At 41.0% G+C, this 23,531-nt stretch overlaps 1 protein-coding gene and 1 long non-coding RNA gene across 3 annotated transcripts in view; both read left to right on the forward strand.

The window, feature by feature from the left end:
• The window catches only part of LOC309396195, a 395,535-nt gene that overhangs the window by 286,644 nt on the left and 85,360 nt on the right, over nt 1–23,531 (forward strand). The gene's annotated exons all lie outside the window — the stretch shown is intronic.
• The window catches only part of MSANTD2 (Myb/SANT DNA binding domain containing 2), a 13,526-nt gene continuing 6,130 nt past the window's right edge, over nt 16,136–23,531 (forward strand). The window contains exon 1 of one of the 2 annotated variants that reach the window (XM_081961173.1): nt 16,136–16,816. In XM_081961173.1, coding sequence (XP_081817299.1) covers nt 16,168–16,816 — 649 coding nt within the window. In that variant the 5' untranslated portion in view covers nt 16,136–16,167. The remainder of the gene's footprint in view (nt 16,817–23,531) is intronic. The other variant, XM_081961172.1, reaches the window with a different exon arrangement.

Raw genomic sequence — 23,531 nt, forward strand, 5'->3', positions numbered from 1 at the left:
AATTACATATCTGATTGCTTCCATCCTGGAGTCCTGACAGCTGTGATTCCATAGACCTCCACAGTTTTTTGAGGACTCCCGCTCCCCCCCCCCCTCAAGCTCTTCCCACCCAGCTGAATTTTGCTGGAGGAATACTGCTTTCTCCAAACATTGATTTGTTTAACCAACATTGGTATAAATGGTTCTGTAATTAAAGCATTTTGGTTAATGTGAAGAGTGGAATAGACATAACAAAGGCAACAGGAATTAAGCAGTCAAGAACAAACACCGAGCCTTCTCACCCATAAGCCACAATTACCATAGACTAAACAGCAGTTGAGACTTGGGCCTGTTTAGCATAAGCTTTTCCTATCCCAATAAATCAATGCCTTCCAATGATACCATTCTGCTGTAATTCTCCCATGAAGTGGAACAATCGGCAAAGAATTTAAGAGCTAATAATTTTAATTGTTTGGTTATAGACACAACTCTGAATTTATAATGCAATAGAGTTTCAATTCCATAGCATAGTTTGCAAATAGAAGAAAGTTCTATTAGGAATTGGCCACCCTGTTCCTCATAAAAGCTTATAACTAATTGTCAGATAAAATGCATAGAAGTACTATTAGAAGGCCTAACAAAAAAATAATAATGCAAAATTAATGTGCAGATGGCAGTTGGAAGGCACATTTTATCATTTTAATATAGATATGTGTAGGATTTGATAAAAAGCTGAAGCAAAAAAGATCTCAAATCTACTTAGCATGCTTATTAGTTAATGAAAGGTTTAATTTATTTACAGTTTTGAAGCTTTCAACCTTCTTAAAACAAGAAATAAAAAACATCCCAAAGAATAGATAATTGTATATGAAGAAAATACATCAAACATAATAATTTTGAGAATTGTTTCCCATTCTCTCTCCCTCCCCCCTGTGTGTGTGTGTGTGTGTGTGTGTGTGTGTGTGTGTGTGTATTATATTCTTCACTAAGAAAAGTGGGGGGGACTATCCATGGTATGGCCCTTAGATATAGCAGAATTTTTAAGTATATAATGTAAAATTTACAGAACATATTTCACTCATAAAACAAAACCTTCCTTAGTGGTTTTAATATGACAGAAGCAAATTAGTGACAACAGAGTCACAGAGAGCAAATCCCTTTATTAGAGCTTCTACTACAAGCTATAAAAATATGAACTGCACTTCAAAGGCGTAGTTGCCAACTGGTAACAAATCAGTAAAATGTAAATGATTTTACTTTGTTAAATATCTACCTTGCTTTTCTGGTAAAAAATACTAAAGCAACAAACAAAAATACTAGTAATGATAAAACTAGTTATTAAAATCATTTCCCTTGGAACTACTAGTTCTTCTGGCACTGTAAGTTTTAAACATTTAATATTTTTAATAGTTTGGATTTTAGGGATGTTTTTAAAATGCATTTAGAACAAAATAATATGGTTGGAAAAGACCTTAGAGGTATTCTAGTCCAACCTCCTGCTCAAGTATGAAGCCTTAGAACATTTCAGACTAAAAAGATCTCCATGATCCTGTCCAATGTTGTTATGTCTGTAAAATGCATTTATGTCAAGCCAACTGTTCAAGAAAGAGGCTTACACTTTTACATATACACACACCTATAATAATAAATAACTAAAATCCACAGGTTTTGGTTCTTTACAGCAAAAGAAGCAAATCAATTAATACTATGCCAATGATAATTATATCTATCAAGCTGGTGTCATCTCTTAGTGACCACATAGATATTCTCCAGGACATGTTGTCCTTCTCTCCTAAATCCTTCCAATGTTACCCCAATTGCTGTTGCAACTGAGTCTATCAACTTTGCTGAAGATTGTCCTCTCTTTGCCCTCCTTTCAAATGTCAAAAGTATAAATTCAAAAAGCATTTTTATCTTATTGAAGGCTACTGAATGGATCATGCGATGTTCTTTGGTACTCATTTAATTTTATCATTACATCCAAAGACTATTAAAGCCCTTTATCATTTACGGTAGTCAATGTTTTCCCATATTTTAATGAGTAGAGTAGAGTAGAGTAGAGTAGAGTAGAATAGAATAGAATAGAATAGAATAGAATAGAATAGAATAGAATAGAATAGAATAGAATAGAATAGAATATTCTTTATTGGCCAAGTGTGATGAGACACAAAAGGAATTCATCTCCAGTGCATAAGCTCACAGTGCACATATAAAACAGCAAGTGGTGGCTCAGTGGTTAAGACGCTGACCTTGTCGATCAGAAGGCCAGCAGTTCAGCAGTTCAAATCCCTAGCACCGCGTAACGGAGTGAGCTCCCGTTACTTGTCCCAGCTTCTGCCAAACTAGCAGTTCGAAAGCATGTAAAAATGCAAGTGGAAAAATAGGAGCCACCTTTGGTGGGAAGGTAATGGCATTTACCGGTCGTGCCAGCTACATGACCACCGAGACGTCTTCGGACAGCGCTGGCTCTTCGGCTTTGTAACAGAGATGAGCACTGCCCCCTAGAGTCAAGAATGACTAGCACATATGTGCAAGGGAAATCTTTACCTTAATAGGTCATAATCATAGTTACATCATTAATTATAAGTTACAAACAATTGCTATATCATAAGAAGCCAATAGAAGATAGCAGAAAAGGTGAGATGATGAGAAAATATGAGAAATGAGACAGTGCTGTGCTTTGATACAGACATTTGGAAACAAGAGGATAACTCTGACTTTCTTAAGAAGGTAAAACCTTTTCATTGACCCTTGCCAAATACCCATTTTTAATTCACTTCCTCTTCAGCTTGATTTTTTTTTTTTTGCAAAGCTATCGTATTAAGACTTGTTCTTTATATTTTCTGCTTTAGAGGCTATTATTAATGAGAAACAAAGTTAAAAGCTTTGGAATTGAGAAATTAACCTTTTTTTAAAAAAAGTTTATATAGTACTTTTTCTTCTAGGCATCCAGTGCCAGAAATTTAAAATTGAAAGGACTTAACGTGAAGCGTGGGGTTTTATTGATTCTCCCTTCATTGTGAGAAGCTGCATTTGTTATCAGAAGGATTTCAGAAGCTTTGGTTTTCGTAATGAAATGGCTTTGAATGTCTATAATTCTCCTAAAGACATAAGAATTGTGCTTAGTTTTTCAATTGTGAGTATGATGCAGGTTAGCCAATCATTTAACTTTCAGCAAATCTAAAAGTATTTTGTATACGGTTACATGGATTGGTGTATATGTTTACATCTCTTATGCTCTCAGCATAAGCTAAATAATTTTTAAGAGATGGCCTCCAAAAGGAAGTTTAAAATAGTTTCCTGCTTTGATAACACAAGCATATTTTATTAGGATATTAAATCTATTTGTATTTCTCATTGAATATTATTCACTTTGATTAGAAAAAGCTTTCCGATGGAGTGCTACCTGCAATTTTTGAAACTGGGGCTGCCAAGACTGGACTACAGATAGTAGTCCTAATTTATTGATTGTTTCGCAACCATTGGCAGTTACAGTATTTTTTACAATAAAATATCACATTTACAGCCTTTGCATGTCTATAAAACAAAGGAAAATTGTAGTGACATCACAAGCAATTTGTGGCCACATTACTTAACAACTGAATAGCTGGGTTGATATTTTTTTTACTACTAGTTTGGATGCGCTCCCATGAACATGCAATGCTTCTGCGCATGCGCAGAAGCGTCCAGGTGGGTGGGTGGAGCTTCCCGCCACTACTACCGGTTCGGCCGATCTGGGCTGAACCGGCAGCATCCACCTCTGCCTCTGCTGTAGATGTAGAAGGGCAAAAATGGAGGAAGAACAAATAGCAATAGTACTTTGACTTATATATCGCTTCACAGTGCTTTTACAGCCCTCTCTAAGTGATTTACAGTGTCAGCCTATTGCCCCCAACATTTACCCACCTTGGAAGGATGAAAGGCTGAGTCAACCCTTGAGCCGGTGGGATTTGAACTGCTGAACTGCAGCTGAAGTAGCCTGCAGTACTGCACTCTAACCACTGGGCCATCTCAGCTCATAAAAGGTGTTCTTCCATTGTCTTTGGCTAGGCTAAAAGGAAGCTGTGTGAGTGTCTGTGTGTGTGTGTGAGAGAGAGAGAGAGAGAGAGAGAGGGAGGGAGGGAGGGAGGGAGGGAGGGAGGGAGGGAGAGAGAGAGAGAGAAGAGAAGAGACCTTAAAAGTGTAAAAATATAGATTGTATGTATACTCAACATTTCCTTAGGAAAATTATATTGGTTTAGGTTTTCTATCAATTGCACAATTCAAAAAGAGTTTGTCGGTATAGAGAGAAATTAAAACATGATTTAACCTAACTTTTCAGGAGTGAATATAATGACTCATGAGGTTCTAGTGTAGTTGCTCAGTCAATAACTAATCCAGAAAATAATGGAATATGGTTTTCTAGATCATGCTAAAAGCTAATATGAACTAATATCAATGAATATCAATATGAAAATTGATATCATCAGTTTTAAAGATTTACAACAGTATTTTAATGGATCAAAATCTTTCCTTCCATTTCCTATAGAATAATCTCTTTCTAGATAAGACTATAGGATGTCTCATCCTTTAGGAGACCTTCCATGGTAGATGAGAACATCTTCTCTTGGTCTGTACTTTGATGACTTGAGTTGAAAAGGGCTTCTGACATTTCTTCTCTTCTCAAAGGGGGAATCTATATATATATAAGTCAAATCCACCCACTCACCACGAAATCTCCAGAACAGTAAAGCCTACAAACTTGAAATTTGCAGGTATGTTTCTTTTGGCTTCTAAATGCTCGCTAAGAAAGGATTGTTCGAAATGACCATCAGATCATTCGTATTTCATATACAGTACATTCATATACAGTATATTAGCATGCTCTGATGCTAAGGCGTTAGACATTCTACTCCCCTTCCCCACATGAAAAGTTCCAACTGCCACTTGCCTCACATTCCATTACCTCAGTTCCACTCCCTCACTCATGAGTGGTCTAGGGCTCCTTACAGTACTAAACGTTGCTACCTCACAGCAAAACGTCTACGCCTTCCACCTATGGAACTGCTTCCGAACTCAAGGTGGTGGGAAAGATATTCCTTTATGAGTTTCAATCACCGACCACCACTGAACCAATGGATTGTGAACTGAATTTCACTGACTTCCTCAGTTCAGAGGAATCTGTTCCTTCTACTGTAACACCAGTTAAAGGGGAAAAACTGTCTGTCTGCTGTCCGGAAGTACAATGGATGCTTCAAAATGTGTCCTTTGGAGCCAGAGAGGTGAAGGAGGGAAATTTTATGCCAACATTCAAAGTGCAGAGGCAGGTCTACCACAGGATAGGGAATATCATGGCAGGGGCCTCAGCAGCAGCTTTCATTTCTCTAGATATACTTTGTTGGGGATGATGGCAATGAGAGTCTGTCAAGACCATGGGGATGCTACAATGGTCATAAGGGTGAAAAATGGTCATAAGTAGTGAAGCACGAGTATCCAGCTAGTTTTATATATGGGTAAGGCAAGCCCTCAGGGAATGCAGAACATCTGGTCAAGGAACTACCACTAGTTCTTCCAGTTATAAATCTAGAGAGATTAGTTCTGTCTGCTCAGAGGAACAGGAAAAATACCATTGGAGATAATTCTCTGCATAAATGAACTAAGTAGATGGAAGCAGCACCTGATCCCCACCCCCCCAGATCACAATGGCTGCCTGTACCCCTTAGCAAGTCCCCAAGAGAAAGAAGATGTATCAGCTTGAGCCCCTCACTCCTTTAAACTCTGTTTCATTCACTCCACCCAACCTCATTAATCAAAGATAGAATAAAATGAGCCCCAGAGAATGCAAAGTTAGCCCCTCTGGCTTCAGGCTCCTTTAATTACATTCTCAGTGGGAAGGGTTTCTTGCGCACACACAGGCTCAATGCAAGTCTTCTGCCTTATGGGGATTGAGAGTAGTGGACACAGGCTCAGGTCGCGACCTGGCCAGAGTAAAATAGACATCCTGACCTCATTTTTTCTGCTCTTTTGACAAGTACTTATGCTTTGTTGCAACTCTGAAGGACCCAGGCAGACAGGGAGATGAGTCAATTATTTCATCTTTACTTACCCAAAATTACATTTGTAGACCTCGCTTAAACACGAAGCAAAAGGAAAACCCAAAGCAATTAGACCCAAATAGCTATTGTGCCAGCTGGGAACGATTAAGTTTGCACTCTTAGATATCTTATTATGTAATGAAGAGCCAATCAAATCTTCTCTAAATTGTGTGTTTAAGTGTTTAAAAAAAGAACATGACAAAAGCTTTGAAAAATAGGAAAGGAAAGCAGTTCGTCTCAGAAAATCCAGATAAATCCAACCCTTTCTTTGAGGCATTTCTCCTTCTGCAGTGCCAGAGACTGACTCACAACCTTCAGTCTTCATACAATTAGAGTAACAACCTTTTGTTGTGGACAACACACAAGCCACCTCATTACCATTACTTCAAAGACATCACACTAATGAGGGGCTGTGTAATGGGAAAGCTGCAATGTGGCACCCTACATGCCGTGTGTGTGTTCTGGGATGCGGAAGAGAATTACTTCACTATCTAGAGCTCGCTTAGCACCTGCTCTTCGGTCCGTTGGGGCAAGACTGGCCTAAGGTGTTACTGAGGCCTCTGGGGGAAGCCTCAGCTGGGGCTGCAGTTGGTAAAGAGCTCTACAGAGTAGAGCAGCAAGATCTGGAATGTGTGACGGGCGAGCAGGACAACAGAGACCGATAAATTTGAAACAGATGCTCTTCTGATGCGCTGCCTGCCAACAATGTGGCTGCTAAGAGACTCCTAGCCCCCAATAGGAGAATGTCTTGAAGGGGCTCTCCAAGTTTGATATGAGTTTACTGTATCAAGTCAAGATACTTAAGTTTCTGGATCAATACAGGTAGTCCTCGATTTACAACCACAACTGAGCCCTAAATTTTCATTCCACAAACAGGACACTTATTAAGTGAATTTTGCCCCATTTTACTTGTCGTTCCTTGACTTTCTCCAGTCAAATAACAAAGGATTATTCAATTATATGTGCTAATGATTTCAACCGATTGCCACTGTGTTGTTTCACAACAGACTCTATGTGATTTTTATGATGCCTTTCCCCCTGCTTACTTCTTATTTTTTTATTTTTCTACTTCTAGTACACTGCTCCGTCAAAGAGTCATACGTAATAGTGTGGAATGTTTAACGATCGGCCCATCTCTCTGATGTAACAGGGTAGGATGACTTTTTCCATCTAATCAACCTTTATACTTTTTTTCTGCTCTCTTGAGTATAAAGGCAACAAATTTGCAGATGATACTAAGCTAGCAGGAATAGCTAACACCCTAGAAGATAGGCTCAAGATTCATATGGATCTTGACAGATGTGAACACTGGGCCCTATCTAACAAAATGAAATTCAATGTAGAGAAAAGTAAAGTCCTACACTTAGGTAAGAAAAACCAAAAATACACATACAAACTGGGTGAAACCAGGCTTAATAGCAGTGATTGTGAGAGGGATCTTGGAGTCTTAGTGGGCAACCAGCTAAATATTACAGCTAAATAACAGAGGGATACAATCAAGATCAAGTGGCACTCAAATGCCACTCTATAAAGCCCTAGTAAGACTACACCTAGAGTACTGCATCCAGTTTTGGCCACCACACTATAAAAAAGATGTTGAGACTCTAGAAAAACTGCAGAGAAGAGCAACCAGGAAGATTAGGGGACTAAAACATACGATGAATGGTTGCAGAAACTGGGCATGGCTAGTCTAGTGAAGAGAAGGACCAGGGGTGACATGATAGCAGTCTTCCAATATTTGAGGGGCTGCCACAGAGAGGAGGGGGTTAAGCTATTTTCCAAGGCATCAGAAGGCCAGACAAGGAATAATGGATGGAAACTGATCAAGGAGAGATTCAACCTAAAAATAAGGAGGAACGTTCTGACAATGAGAACAATCAACCAAGTCTCACTTGAGACTTTCAAGAAGAAATTGGACTGCCGTTTGTCAAAAATGGTGTAGGGTCTCCTGCCTGAGTGAGGGGGCGGGGGGGTTGAACTAGATGACCTATAAGGTCCCTTCCAACTCTGTTAATCTGAAACACTGAGGCTTTGGTTCCCTCATCTTTGAAAAGAGATCCTTTTTGTCAAAGTACTCTAATAAATTGTATAAATACTCACTTGCTTATTGGAGAGGCCGTGCCAAGGCAGAATCTCAAGCCAATTTGGCTATCAGCATCAAAATCATAGAAAAACGAGAGTGAAATAAATATGGCCAAATTCAGAGCTTTCAAGCAAATGTCCCTGTGCTGTATTTATTTATTTACACACACACACACAATTCTGGGACTTGAAGTCTGATGGTTATAAAGGGGCATAGTTGCCACCCAATACACACTATTCTACAGACCAGGACAATGATAGCAAACCTTTTAGGCTCAAAAATTCGGAAAATATCTAACTTTAGTCTGCTGCTGCTCTTTATTTTTCTCCCTCATTGAACAAAAGAGAGACAATTCTTTACCTCCCTCTGCCCAAACTAGTGGACAGAGGCAGTTGAGGGCAATGCCAACGCTGGACTTTGAAGTAGAGGTCCAAGTCTCAACTTCAGCCTAGGCCACTGCTGCCCCTGAAAAAGGCCCCATCCCGCCATTCCCCAAGGAATGCAAGCTTTGAGGAATGGCATAATTGTCAGTTTAGGGCTCACCAGGATTTGCCGTGTGCCACTTACCTTTCGGGGGTGTTGTCTTTCTGTTGACAGGCCCCTGAGGCTGTTCTGGGTCACATGAGGCCTTTTTGAAGCCGCTTCAGAGAATGCTCTTCCACAGCCTCTGTAGCCTCCAAAAACTGAGGAAAATCCTATTCCCTTCTCACATGACTTTCTGTCAGGTGCAAAGAATCAGGGCCGTGTGTTCGGTTGCAGTTCAGAAGATTTATTGCTCACACCTGTACATCAGATTCTAATCCATTGAAGTTCAACATTAAATTGGTGCCAGATAAAGATCAATGGAATTCAAGAAGGGTTGGGCTTAGAACGTTTGTGGGAATGAAATGACTCTAGGCTGAAGACCCATTTAAGTCTGTCTTCCAGCTCTATCCCATTTTTTATTTTTTATTTTTACATTTTCAGAGGTTTCTGAAGTCACACAAGAGCTCTCTTGAGCAACTTCTGAAGGCTAAACAAGCGTGCATTTCATTTTCGTGAGGCTCCACAGACTCAAAAAAAAAAAAATCACACAAAAATGGGACATCCATTCAAGAATAGTTGTTGGGTGTTGGTAAATGCTGGTGTGTCACCCAAAATATTGTAGCATGTCACCTTTGATATGCATTTGCCATCACTGGACTAAAGCATTATGGTCTACCTGCAGTGTATTACTTTAGCGTCACTCTTTAAAACCAAGTTGGTTGGGTTCACACATCACACAAGGCCATATTTCATAGATCACCAGCCCTAATAATTTAATACACCCAAACCAAACAAGCTGCATTAAAGCAAGTGAACCACAGCATTGTGAATAGAAACTTTAGCTATCAGTCAAAATTACAATCCTTTTGACCCCTTTCAGGGAAATCTGGATACAGAACTAAATCAATGTTTACTGCAATGTTATATTATACATTCATTGTAAGTTACTGTTAGTAATACATGCTGCTAGAATAGCCTTGACTGAAACAGTCAAATAAAATAAACCAATCACCATTTGCGCACATTCATTATTTCTGTTTTATATTTTCAGATCACTCCCTAAACTTTTTGAGAGGCCAGATTCTGTCGTAATCTGGATTTCCCCCCAAATCTTTTACAGTCTCTCCACTTATTTATGCAGGGCGTTGAATCCAAACCGCTGTTCTAGACAACACTCTAAAGAAATTGGAATCTCGCCCTGTTTTCATGTGGCATTTCATTTCAACACCGAGAATGCTTTCTTTGTGGAAAAATAACACTAAAGAAATTTACAAAGCAGACCTGGGAGCTCATAATTTAATCTGAAGTCAGAGCACCTTGTAAATGCAGCACACTTAAACATATACTATATGCACCGTGTCCTCCAGTTCCTGTGGTAGTAAGACTGCACTGTAAAATGCTGCAAGGTTGCGCTCTGGGGCTACCCAGTAACTTATCATTTCAATAGAATCATTCAAAGGACTGCAGTGCAGAGGTATAATCCCTCACCTACATGCCCCAAGCGAACAAAAACAATTATAATTGTGAGTTGGTTTGTAGGATATAAAAATAGAAAGAAAGGGAGGGAGAGAGGGAAAAAAAGAAAGGAGAGAGGGGGGAGGAAGAAAGGAGAGAGAGAGAGAGAGAGAGAGAGAGAGAGAGAGAGAGAGAGAAAGAAAGAAAGAAAGAAAGAAAGAAAGAAAGAAAGAAAGAAAGAAAGAAAGAAAGAAAGAAAGAAAGAAAGAAAGAAAGCTCATTCAGTACTTGGTTGCAGAGGTGAAATATTCTGCATACTGCATTGAGAACTGCAGTGCTTAGGGATGGGAGAATCAGCCTAATCAGATATTCCTATACCGATGATTAGCGTGGGTTTTTATTGTTTAAAAAATCTAGCCATCACCTTTAAAATATTTCTTGTAAAACAATTACATATTTAATCAAACTTTGTGATCTCACCCACAGATTTAAAAAAAAACACATTATTTTACATATTGTTTTAACTGTTCCATTAATAGCCTCCAGTTCAACAGAGATCTGGAATGCTTCCCATCCCATGGATAATCAATTCTGACGCAATGTAAAAACAATAGAGAGGAAGGCAAGGATTACATCACAGAGGGAGCTTGTAAACATAAATGAAGGGTGAATCAAAGGAAGACAAGAGTCTTAACAGAAAGCATTTTGTTAAAATGTTCTGATATTTTAATCAAGTCAACTCTGAAGAAGGATTATATACCATGCCATAGGTCCAGTACCAGCATGTTAGCGAGCTGCTCCTTTTTCTAGGGAATAAGAGCTCCCTTTAGTGTTCAGATATGGGATGGCACTTGAAGCAAAGGGTATCCTAGCAAAATTGCATAAAAACCCATGCTCGCTTTTTCTAAAGCTAAATGGTTTATTTCATAGCAATATTAGGAACAAATAGAAAATGTAATACAGGCTTTCCTCAACTTAAAATGCTTTGTTGAGCGACCATTTGAAATTACGACAGCACTGGAAAAAGGGACTTATGACTGACAGTCATCGCACTTATGGCTGTTGCAGCATTCCCACAGTGAATGTGATCAAATTTGGGGGCTTGGCAACTGGCATGTCTTTACGATGGTTGCAGCATTCTGGGGTCATGTGATCGCCATTTGAGACCTTCCCAGCTCGCTGCTGAGTAGTACAAAATCAACGGAGGAAGCTAGAGTTGCTTACTAACTGCATGATTCACTTAAGGATTGCAGTGATTCGCTTAATGACAGTGGCAAGAAAAAGGTTGCAAAATCAGGAGCTACTCATTTAACAGTCATCATGTTGCTTAGCAATGGAAATGTTGGTCCCAATTGTGACTGTAAGATAAGGACTACCTGTATGTATACGATTTAGTCACCTCACTGGTTAAATAATTGAGAAATTAATTGAGACTGCCAACTAAATAAACCCAAACTGTGTCTCATATATTGGAGATGCATATACCTCCAACATATGTACAGAGTTTCAATCACAACTCCTACAGAATATTTACAAAGTGTAAATATTTAAGTCAGTGTAATTAGGAAATGTGTAATATCGGACAGATGGCTTGAGGTAGCAGCTGCAAAAAAGATTGAAAAGCCACAGAAAACACAACAAAACACTTGCTGAAAAGCAAGTCTCAAACGTAACTTGCAATCTGATCTAATCACAACTGGGAAAACCTTGGCTAATAATGTACAGTTCACGTTCCATAAGAAGTGAAGCAGGAATTCTAACAGTGGAAAGAAAAGGGGGGGGGGGGAATAATCCTGTAAAAATCTCTGAAATATCTGTGGATGTTTGAAAGAAGTCAGAGCAGGAAGGGAAACAAGGAATACCAGTATTTTCAGGAAAAGCTTGAGGTTTCCAGCATTTTTTTCCTTTTAAAAAAAGCTACACAACTCCGTGGGAAGAAAACACCTCTTCCTCTTCTTCTCCAAAGCATTGAAAAAGATGGAACATTGACTCTCAGTTAAAATGGAAAAGTTTTTTTAAAAAGATAAATGAAGCAACTCATCTCAGTTCCAAATAATTTGTAGAGTGGCAACATTATCACTGATACTCTTCACGTAGTTTGGTTCTACACACTTACAACTGCTAAAAGGTAAAGGTTCCCCTCGCACATATGTGCTAGTTGTTCCTGACTCTAGGGGGCGGTGCTCATCTCCGTTTCAAAGCCAAAGAGCCAGGGCTGTCCAAAGATGTCTCCGTGGTCATGTGGCCGGCATTACTAAACACCGAAGGCACATGGAATGCTGTTATCTTCCTATCAAAGGTGGTTCCTATTTTTCTACTTGCATTTTTACGTGCTTTCAAACTGCTAGGTTGGCAGAAGCTAGGATAAGTAATGGTAAGGTGACCAACTTTTTTACAATGAAAAGGAGGACAAAACACGTTCTATTATCCAAAATGCTAAGGTGACCAACTTTTTTACAATGAAAAGGAGGACAAATAAATTGGAAAAAATATATCATAAATAAAAGAAATATTTTATTCATTGCAACAATAATACACTAAAATATGATATATGCATAATAAAAACATTTGCAACATTTTATATTGTAATTATGCTTACATGCCTGTTAGTTATTATTTGAATGAGTACTTTTCCATTGAATTAATATTTTTTGTCAATGTATCATCTTCTAACAATATATTGGAAATATCTGAACAAGAAATATCCTTCATATTAAATTTTACGGCAAATGCTGCAGCTAGAGTATCAACATTCAATCTCGATTTCTCACTTGTCGAAAAATCATTGGCAATTGAAAAAAACTCTTTCAACTGCTGCATTAGTTCCAGGGCAGCACAACGTAAATTGAACAAGTATAAAGAAATGTTCACATGGAATATGTTCATTTTTATTTATTTATTTATTACTTGAACTTATTAGTCGCCCCCTCTCCCCACAGGGACTCGGGGCGATGTACAAAAGTATTATATAGCGTACAGAGGAGGTAAAAATAAATAAATAAGTTACAATACCTAAAAAAGTTAAAACCCCAGTGAAATTAACCCTTAAAACTAAAATTACCAATTAAAAATGCCCTGGGCTGGAGAGGTTGTAGTATTATGCCAGGTCAGCTAGTCGAAACAGGTAGGTTTTCAGCTTCATACGGAAGGAGCGAAGGTCGGTTGTTGTCCTGATGTCTGGGGGGAGGTCATTCCAAAGGGTGGGGCCCACTACAGAGAAGGCCCTACTCCTGGGCGCCGCCCTCTGGCACTCTCTGGAGGACGGCACCCGGAGTAGTCCCTCTCTGTGTGAGCGGACGGGTCGCAGGGATGTATGGGGCAGGACGCGATCCCGCAGGTAACTAGGCCCTGTGCCATGGAGCGCTTTGAAGGTGGTAACCAGCACCTTGAAGCGCACCCGGTAGGCCACAGGAAGCCAGTGCAGCTCGCGCAGGATGGGTGTTATATGGGAGAACCTCGATCTCCCCATAATTACCCGCGCGGCTGCATTCTGGACCAACTGCAGTCTCCGGGTGCACCTCAAGGGGAGCCCCATGTAGAGAGCGTTACAGTAGTCCAGGCGAGACATCACCAGCGCGTGAGTGACTGTGCGCAAGGCCTCCCGGTCCAAAAGGGGCCGCAATTGGCGCACCAGGTGGACCTGGTGGAACGCCCCCCTTGCCACGGCTGCCACGTGATCTTCCATAGACAGCCGGGCATCAAGGAGGACGCCCAAATTGCGCGCCCCTTCCACCGGGGCTAATTGATCGTCCCCGATGGCCAGCGATGGCATATGCTGGTTGAACCGGGAAGCCGGAAGCCACAGCCACTCTGTCTTGGAGGGGTTGAGCCTGAGCCTGTTGTCATCCATCCAGACCCATTTTGAAATGGCTGAAAATATCCACCCATCTTTTATCAATTTCAACATGTTGATTTTCCCATTGTATTAATTTTTCAGAATTTAAATATACATTCAGACTTCTAATTTTTTCAAAGAGACAATTGCCGTCTATTTTAATGTCTAGCATTTCTTTAGATAAAAATTCAACACAAGATTCAATATCTGTTCAATATACTTGCGATGAAGTAAAAAAAAACACCATTAAAAACTGTTTAATAAAATACGTCACATAATGCGCAACAGATTAGCCTTCAAATATCAAAAAGGAGGACATGTAGGAGGACACTTTTCGAGGGAGGACAGAACTTACAAAAGAAGGACTGTCCTCCCTAAAGGAGGACGGTTGGTCACCTTAAGTAATGGGAGCTCAGTCTGTTACGTGGCACTAGGGATTCGAACCGCTGACCTTCCTGATTGACAAGCTCTGCGTCTTAGCCACTGAGCCACCGCATCCCTTGACAACTGCTACACAGGATGCAAAGCTTGAAACATGATACTGACTAGATCACCTGATGGCTGGCTGTCAGCTCAGAGCATATACCAATCCTGTATCTGATTTTTTAAATATATATATACACGATGCTCCACTTCAATAGTTAGATGGCCTAGACCAGAGGTGTCAAACTCGAGGCTGCAGGCCAGATCTGTCCCATGGGGTGCTTAAATCTGACCCACCAGGCCAGCCTGGAAATAGCAAAGGACCATCCCGCAGTGCCTCTGGCAGCCACACGCCTCCCCCCCCCGCTTTGTTTTGGCCATCAGGGTGCTGCAGGGCATGGGGGGTTTGGCCTGCAGGGTGCTGCGGGAGGCACCTGTCCCGTCTTCCCCCTATCCCCACCCCCCACCCTGGCCGGCTTGCAGAGAACTACAATGCTGATCCAGCCCTCGAAGAAATCCAGTTTGACACCCCTGGCCTAGCCATTGGCATTTGAACTCTGAAAAAGAGTGACTTATGACCATTTTTCAGAGTTACCACCTTTCCAACATCCTTACAGCTACATGATCAAAATTCAGATGCTTCTTAGCCAATGCAACATTCCCAGATCGAGGCTCACTGCATTTTGTACCAGATGAACATGGATGCTCTTTCAGGGCAGCCCAGCCCCTATCATAGAATCAGGTTAAAATACCAGAGAAAGGTAAAAAGGGACCTTGGAGGCAAAGGTGGTATTCAGCAGGTTCTGACCAGTGCTGGAGAATCAGTAGGGGAAATATTGAGTAGTTTGGAGAACGAGTAAATGCCACCTCTGTCTGGCCCTGCCCCCATCTATTCTCTGCCTCCCAAGTCGCAGCTAATTGGGAGGGAATGGGGATTTTGCAGTAACCTTCCCCTGCCACACCCACCAAGCCACCCCACGCCCACCAAGCCACGCCCACGGAACCAGTAGTAAATCCAACCACTGCTTGGAGGCCATCTAGTCCAACCCCTTGCACCAGCAGGAAACCTTACATTGTCTGGATTATTTTGGTGCCTCTAACAGAGAGGAAAATTACCAGAAAGGAGGAGGAGTTTACTAGGACAAGGCTGGCATGCAGAGGAAGGCAGACATAGTCCTTGAGGTATGATCACAACTGAGTCAAAATTTTGGTTGCTAAGCAAGAGCATTGTTAAGTGAGTTTCACCCCATTTTACTCAATCTATGATACCTCCTGTCTCTAACAGTCATGTGCAGGTTAGGGAAGAACATCTGAAGGCGTGTGTCCTAATGAACAGAAATTCTAGTTAAACGTGTGGCAGAAAGTGGACTCTGGGTGTGTTTTTCCTAAGGCAGTACATGAGGTTGAATGTGCGTAGTTTTAGAAGAGCGCTACACCTACAGTCACATCAACGCCTATAAAACCACGTGAACGGGGCATGGCACAAAGGTAGTCCCCGACCTATGGCCGCGATTTGCAGATATGGCTAGGCTAAGAAACGAAGAAGGGGGAAGATACGAGCGAATCCGTCCCATTTCATTCCGTTTGCACCACGTGCAGCTCAGCCGCCCTGGGCGAAAGCTCCGCCCAGCTCGCCACGTGCGGCCACGCCCCCCTGCCGGCGCGCGAGCCCTCTCCTTCCCTTTCTCTTTGCATTCCCCGCGCTTGGCCCTCCACTTGCCGCCGCCTGGCGGAAGCCCCGCCCCCCTGGATTCCCTCCGTCACTTCCGCCCGCTGAGCCCCGCAGTCCCAATATGGCGGCGCCCTGTGGCTCCTCACAGCTCTCCGCCGCCGAGTCGCCGCTCAAGATCCCCAAGATGGAGGTGCTGTCTCCCGGCTCGCCCGGAGCTCTGAGCGACGGCAACCCCAGCCTCTCCGACCCTTCCACGCCCAGCGGCGCTTCCCCGTTAGGCCCCGCCGGAGCGGGGTCGGTGACGGCGGCGGCTACCTCCGCCGGGGCTGGGGGCGGCGTCGGGGCCTCTCCTTCCGTCTCCTTCTCCCCGGGCAGCAGCGCGGCGGCGGCGGCGGCGGCTTGCCGAGGCATGTCGTGGACGCCGGCCGAGACCAACGCGTTGATCGCCGTGTGGGGCAACGAGCGGCTGGTGGAGGCGCGGTACCAGCAGCTGGAGGGCGCCGGCACCGTCTTCGGCAGCAAGGCCCCCGGGCCCGCCATGTACGAGCGCGTCTCCCGAGCCCTGGCCGAGCTGGGCTACGAGCGGACCCCCTCGCAGTGCCGAGAGCGCATCAAGGTAGGCGGCGCGGCCGACGAGCCGGGGATGCTGAGGACGCGGCGCTCTTCCAGGGAAGCCAAACCTCCCTCCCGGCCATGCCCCGTCGGGGCTGCTCTGCCAGCGGACGGCTGGGGGGGCTTTCTCCGAGGAGGCTCGGTCCTTGAGGCCCCCGGTGAGAAGGGCTGCCGATCTGCGCCTTGACGTTGCCCCGGATAGCTCCAAGGGAACCACATGGCAACCCCCTTCCTCCGCCCCTCCCCCGGCTTATATTTAAGGGTTTCATACTTAAGGGCTTCATATTTAAGGGTTTCATATTTAAGGGTTCTTTTGGAAGGAGCGAAGTTGTCCTTGGGAGCAGCGACTCCTCCTGCCCGTTTAAAAGGGAAGGGCGCGCTTTAAAAACAAACAAACCAGAGAACCGCGCAATTCAAAGGAAAAACACAGGATAGGATGGATGGGGTGGATTGGGTTAGAGGCTCAAAGGGTTTCCTCGGGGTGTAAAGTTGTGTTCTGGGGTGGTTGGCTGTTTTGAAGTTCCTTTGGGGCCGAGTTGAGAGGAGGTGTCAGTACAGGTGGTCCTAGAATTGCGACCACCCACCGTTGAGCCCGGAATTGATGTTGCTAAGTGAGACATTTGTTCGGTGGGTTTTTAGGACTTTTCTTACCACAGTTGTTCAGTGAATCACTGCAGTTGTTAAATTAGTAATACGGTTGCCGGAAGGTGGCAAAAATGGGACGACAGGAGCCCAGGACAATGCAATCCTAAATAGGAACCGCTTGTCAAGCATACAAATGTAAATCACGTGACCAGGGAAAGGCTGTAAAGGGTTGTAAGTGTGAAAAACGGTCATAAAGTCACTTTTCCCAATGCTGTTGTAACTTCCAACAGCCACTAAGTGAACTGTGGTGAGTTGAGGGCTGCCTGTAATTGTAAATCCTCATGATGATGAATGGTTTTTTAAGGGCTGAGCTTGCAATAGATTGTTTTAGCCCTCTGTAATGCAAAATGATTCATCCAAAAAGTCAGTGATGAGAACTTGGTTAGCTCTGCTTGGGGGACTTTAAGCTGAAATGTTTTTAAGTTAGATTGGGAAAGGGAAATGCTGGCGTTTATGTGGGAAGCACTCTAGGAAATGAGTGGGGAGAGTCCTGTGGAATGTGGCTAGACCTTCCTGCTATATAAATATATTTAATGCAGTAAACTTCAGAGAGACCTAATGCCGAAAAGACTCGCGCAAGTGATCTGTTTTGATTTCCTGCCAGATAACAAGGATGGGAGTAGTTACAAAAAGATGCACATGTGGGTTGATTAAGGCGGACTTTTTTGAGCTGAATGAATGCTTCCATCTTTAAAAAGTAGCAGTGCCTTGGATAGTAAGTACATGGGTAGTACTATCCATTGCTCCTTATGGTAGATCTAAAGACAAGCAGACACCTTGTAAAATTCTTTCTGCTAAAATGAAGTTTTAAAATTAAGATGTTGTCTTCAGCGAATTCTGAAGTTTCACATTCACTAGAATGTGAAACTTCTGGATGGAGCCCATAAAGAAGGTGCTGCAAATGTGGCTGACGCGAATCCTATATGGCCTACATGTATCTTAATCTACTATTGTGAAATTTGTGAAATTTGCTGATTGCATTGCATTTTTATTTTAATAAATGCTGCTTTTAAATAAGATGTTCCATGGTTTCTTCAGGAGTTGAAAAATAGGTTTCCTAATGCATGGACACTATGCTTTTTATCAGTCTGCCAATCGCCAGACTTTGGTATGTAGAATTCTGATTATTTTGTGTGATTTTGTTACTGGCCATAATTATGAGTCAAATAATAACATTTGACAACTGAAGGCTGTGTTTTGTAGGGAAGACAAAACTGTTGCTGGTTCTGGTTTCTGGAAAACATAAAAATGTACTCTCTTCCCATAACAGAATCTTTTCTGTCTGCAGCTCTCTTACGCAACTATGAATTTATAGGTATGATATTTGCTTAATACTTCTGCTTTAACAGAACGGTAATTTAAAATATTGTATGCAATATAAATATTGCATGCAATATACTTTAAATAAGTATGCAGCTGTAATGAAGATTGAATATTTACTATACATGCATTATGAAAAGTGGTCCTTGTTTTAGCTAGCTGAGAGTAAATATTGTGAAATTTACCTTTGGGTACAAATCCATAAGATTTTGTGTGTGTGTGTGTGTGTGTTTAATCAGTGTTATATGGTTTTCAGCTGTACGAGAGTCATTCCTAAAGAAGCTTTAAAGGTTGCCCAACATTTTGAAACTGATTTCTTGACAGAAATAGGTAGAAAGACAGCAAGCCAAATCTAGGGAAACAATTTCACAAAACTTGACTTGTATTTTTAACTATTTAAACTCAATGTTTCATCCATTTCCATATTTTTAAAAGCTACAATATGCTAATAATGACATTGTGGGGACGTAGGCTTCACAGAAATCACATCAGCAGTTAAATTTGTTTGTACTGTACAGTATGTAATGTAATGTATTTGTAATGAAGTCCACAAGCATTGTGTTATTTTTTAAATTCAGCATCTAATGAAATTTTGCATTCTGAGAAATTTGGCATACATTATGTATTAAACATTCAGCACAAATAAAGCAGGCCTTGTGTTGAAAATGACAAACGTGAAATTAGGTTGTTTGACAAGGTGGCACAATAATGTATAATGGCATTTTTTAGAATCAACCATTTATTTAATGTACACAGTTTGCTTTTCCTTCATTCCGTAGGAGAACTAAAGCAATCTTATTTTTAAAAAGCCAGCAGTTGCTTAGGTACACACATAATTTCTCGGAATCTGTTTTATCTAATAGATGTGCTTTAGAGATCATAAAGATTCACCCTCTAAAAAGTGTTAGATCCCATCATAAATGCACTCTTGCGTAAATAACATATCCAAGCTTCTTGCCTCTCAGCATAGATTTCTTCCAATTTCCAACCTCCTATATATCGGTGTCAAACTAATGCACACGCCATGCCCACCCCAGCTCCACGAATGGGAAAAATGTCGTGAAACATCACATGACGGCAATGTGACACCGCAAATTTGACCCCCGTGTCCTATATTGTAATTGTTCAGTCTCTAAGTTGTGTCCAACTCTTTGCAACCTCATGGACTATAAGCACACCACGCCTTTTGTCCTCCACGCTCTCCCAAAGTTTGCCCAAATTTATGTTTATTGCATTGATGGCAACTATCTAACTTATCCTCTGCCCTCCTCTTCTTTTTTTCTTTTTTTTTGCTTTCGATCTTTCCCGCCATCAGGATGTTCTCCAGTGAGTTCCTCTCTTCTTATTAAGCAGCCAAATATTTGAGTTTCAGCTTTGGTATCTGTTCTCCCAAAGAATAATCAGGGTTGATTGCTCCCATAAAACCAAGCTCTTTTCCCATTGTGTCGTATGGGATCCTTTTTAATGGGATCAGATCCTTTGGCTGTGCATGTTTACCTTTGTGCTTGCTGATATTTATGTTCCATTGATAGATTTAGGAACTGCTAATACTTCAAAACTATTTGAAATGTCAGTATGTAAGTGCATATCTGCTCACGCTTAACTAATTGAACTAAAGTTAATCTTTACATCAAAATCATTCAGCGCCTATTTTCATCAGGAAATTTTAGGGAGGTCCGAGTTCTCCCTCAGCCGTGGAAGCTCACCAGGTTAAGTTGGGGAACTTATAGTTTCAACTCATTTCCCCACTCGGCTATTATGGGAAAAAGTGTAGGAAGGGATGTCCTATATGGCTCCTTGAATTGTGGGAAGTAAAGTGGGATGTAGTTTTAACATCGAGTAAGGCATTGTAGCATTGTGCTAGCGTTGCTGTGTTTATTTTTATTTTAGATTTGTTTAGCTTAGCATGATGTAGATACCCATCTAGTGTAAATTCTGCTTTCTGCCTTGGAATGCATCTGTACAAAACCCAGTGGGGGGGTGGGGGGGGTGGGAAACGAGCCATATTATGGCATAAAGTTAGAAGGCAAGTTGGATATTGTATATCATAAAGAACAGTAACTGTAAAATAAGTAAAACAATAAAATAAGGCATTTTTTTCCCTACCAGTGACTGTCTGACAGCTTTGTCCATTTGCAATACAGTGTGGGTGATCAATGAAGCTGTCACAGCAGATGTTTTTTTTCCGTTGCGGTTCAACTAGATCCACCAGTTTTTCTATCACTTTGTCTCTAACTCTCCTGCTCTGTGTCTCAGCAGGCAGGTTTGTGCAATTCATTTGAAATCTGGATTCTTACAATTGTTCTGAATACTGGATAGGATTACTGCTGGGCCAGGTTGCTTCTGTTATATTGAAAGAGGCCACTAAAAGGGACTCTCTTAAACAGTTGGACTTAATTTGCAGTTTCAAACCGTGTGTGGATGATGGAGTTTTCAGATGATCTTATTAGAGCATGTGAAGATATCCTGGTTAGTTTTCTGGGAGGGACTGTTTATTTTAGCTTGGTTCTTAATAAAAACAATTTTAGAAGCTTTTATTAGTGACTTGGTTTAGACTGCACCTTGGTTAGATGATCAGCTTTGTCACACACTAAAAGTGTCTAGATTTCAGTAGATTCAGTTTTATTTATGCGATGTAACTCTAGGCAACATTCTTTTGCCTTTTTATAGGACTAAGCCAAATTGTTTGTCATAAATGGATTGTGCAACTTGCTAACAATGTCAAAACATAAGCAATGACTTAAAATCTATTTTACATTGATGATGTATTTATTATCTCTTTCCTGCCCCCAAATTTAGAGAAAAACATATATTCATAATGTCTGGTGGGGAAAGGGACAGACAATATGCCAATTTTTAAACTTCCTGACAGTTAGAACAATTAATCAGTGGAACAGAAGTTGCCTCCAGAGGTTGTGAATGCCCCAACACTGGAAGTCTTTAAGAAGATGTTGGATAGCCATTTGTCTGAAATGGTGTAAGGTTTCCTGCCTAGGCAGGGGGTTGGACTAGAAGACCTCCAAGGTCCTTTCCAACTCTGCTATTGTATTGTATTGTATTGTATTTAGAACATCTTGAATTGTAACCAGAGTTGACCTGTGTTTGTTATTTTTTTCTTTCTAAATATAGTATACTTCTTCACTTCTTAAGGAGTAAGAAATGTGTACATATTTCTCTGAAAGATGTTTAGAATTATTTAAAATGTTTTTTTTTCTAAATAGGAAAAGAGGGTAGAATATTGCAATACATAAAGTTAAGTAGGATTTAGAAACTGATGAATATCAGACCCTATGTGCTACCAGCAAAATGATACAAAGCTGTAAAGTAAATTTTAGAAAAAATGCTAGAAATCAGGAATTGGCTATTTGAAAGACTAATTTGACTCCATAAGATTGAAAAGTACATGGAGGCTTTTTGGCCAATGTCCTTGCCTGCACTAACTTCAGAGGGTGATAGCAAATACTTGGCATGTCACATTTCCATCCTTCTCAGATTGACTCACTGCAAGTCATTAAGCAAGTTTTTAAACCATCTTTGGGGTTTAAAAATAAATTGGGAAAATCCCATTTATTTATGAGTTGTTATCTGTATCATAATCCCAAACTCTGTCTAAGAAACTTAGGCATTGACAACAACCCTTTGAAAGTCAAGATCTATCCCATAAGTTTAGTGATTTACTATGGGGTTCGCCTTGCATCTCTCCATTCCCAGTTTTATGCTCATTTTATTAGAAGTAAACAATAACCTTGGAAAACCTTTGCCATGCATTCCAAAGTCCTTTATTATACCTATGATGGAATAGGATGAAGGAACCTATACTACAGAAGTGGTAAGACACAGTTACTTTACACAAGCAAATGATTTTCGATCCTCTTCATTTCACTCCTGTCATGACCCCCACTTGTGTTTTGCTTCTTCTGCATCTTGAAAGCAATTTCATTCTTGATGACTTTCGTTCAAATTTCAGGGAATACCAATTTTTTTAAAAAATATGCTGATTACAATAACTTTTTACCTGACTGCACGGTGAAGAGATAGGATGCAGCAGAGTTATAAGGGAAGTCCACTCTCAATATATAAGCTTTCTGGAAATAGTAAGATTTCACCGTGTTGAGATGACCAGATTGCTTCACTTTCTTAGAGCTGTGCTGAAAAGCAAGACTATTCTTATTCTACTTTATTCTTTTTTTAACATTTCAGAGGTATTGTCATCCCCTTTCTATCAGTGAATTATATTTGCTCTTCATCTAAGAGCAGGTGGGATAGAGTCACATTAAAATAGTTCCATCAGTGTAAGTGGAAACAGGCCAGTTCTTTTCTTTGCTTCATAATCTGCTCCTTTGGGAGTTGGGGTAAATTTGGAGATCTGTGCAGGATTGCATGAGAGGGAAAGAAAGCATTGGTACGCAGTGAATGGCTCACCATTCTCAAGGCATTGGATTCTCCATAAAGTGTCATGTTATGTTGCATGGGTCAATCTTAGTGGTGCTGCTTTGCTCTCAAAATTGATTATTTCAGCCGTTTTGGAAATGTCTTGAGCTCCTAACAGTTTGAACTGGAAAAGCTTTGCCCATTTTAGCCAATTTTTTAAATCTGTATCCCCACCCTTTGCTGCAAACTACATTAAACATTAATTTAAGTATTTCCCCCTAAAAACAGAAGTGGGGTGGAGTTAGAAAGAGGAAAATCTAGATAAGAAGCATTTTTAGCAGTGTTTTACTCACACTTGCCTTAATATGTAATTTGGCTTCTTTTTGACAAGTGAATGATTTAAGGTGCAGTGAAAGTGGGTAATATCTGGTTGAGATAGGATATAAAAGATGCCTAAAAATCTAGTGTTGGGTTTAATGTTTTATTATTAGACCTGACCATCTTAGTATATTGTGTGTTTAATATTTGATCATGGGA

This window comes from Natrix helvetica (assembly GCF_964273705.1).
Source record: "Natrix helvetica genome assembly, chromosome: 8".
Taxonomy (NCBI): domain Eukaryota; kingdom Metazoa; phylum Chordata; class Lepidosauria; order Squamata; family Natricidae; genus Natrix; species Natrix helvetica.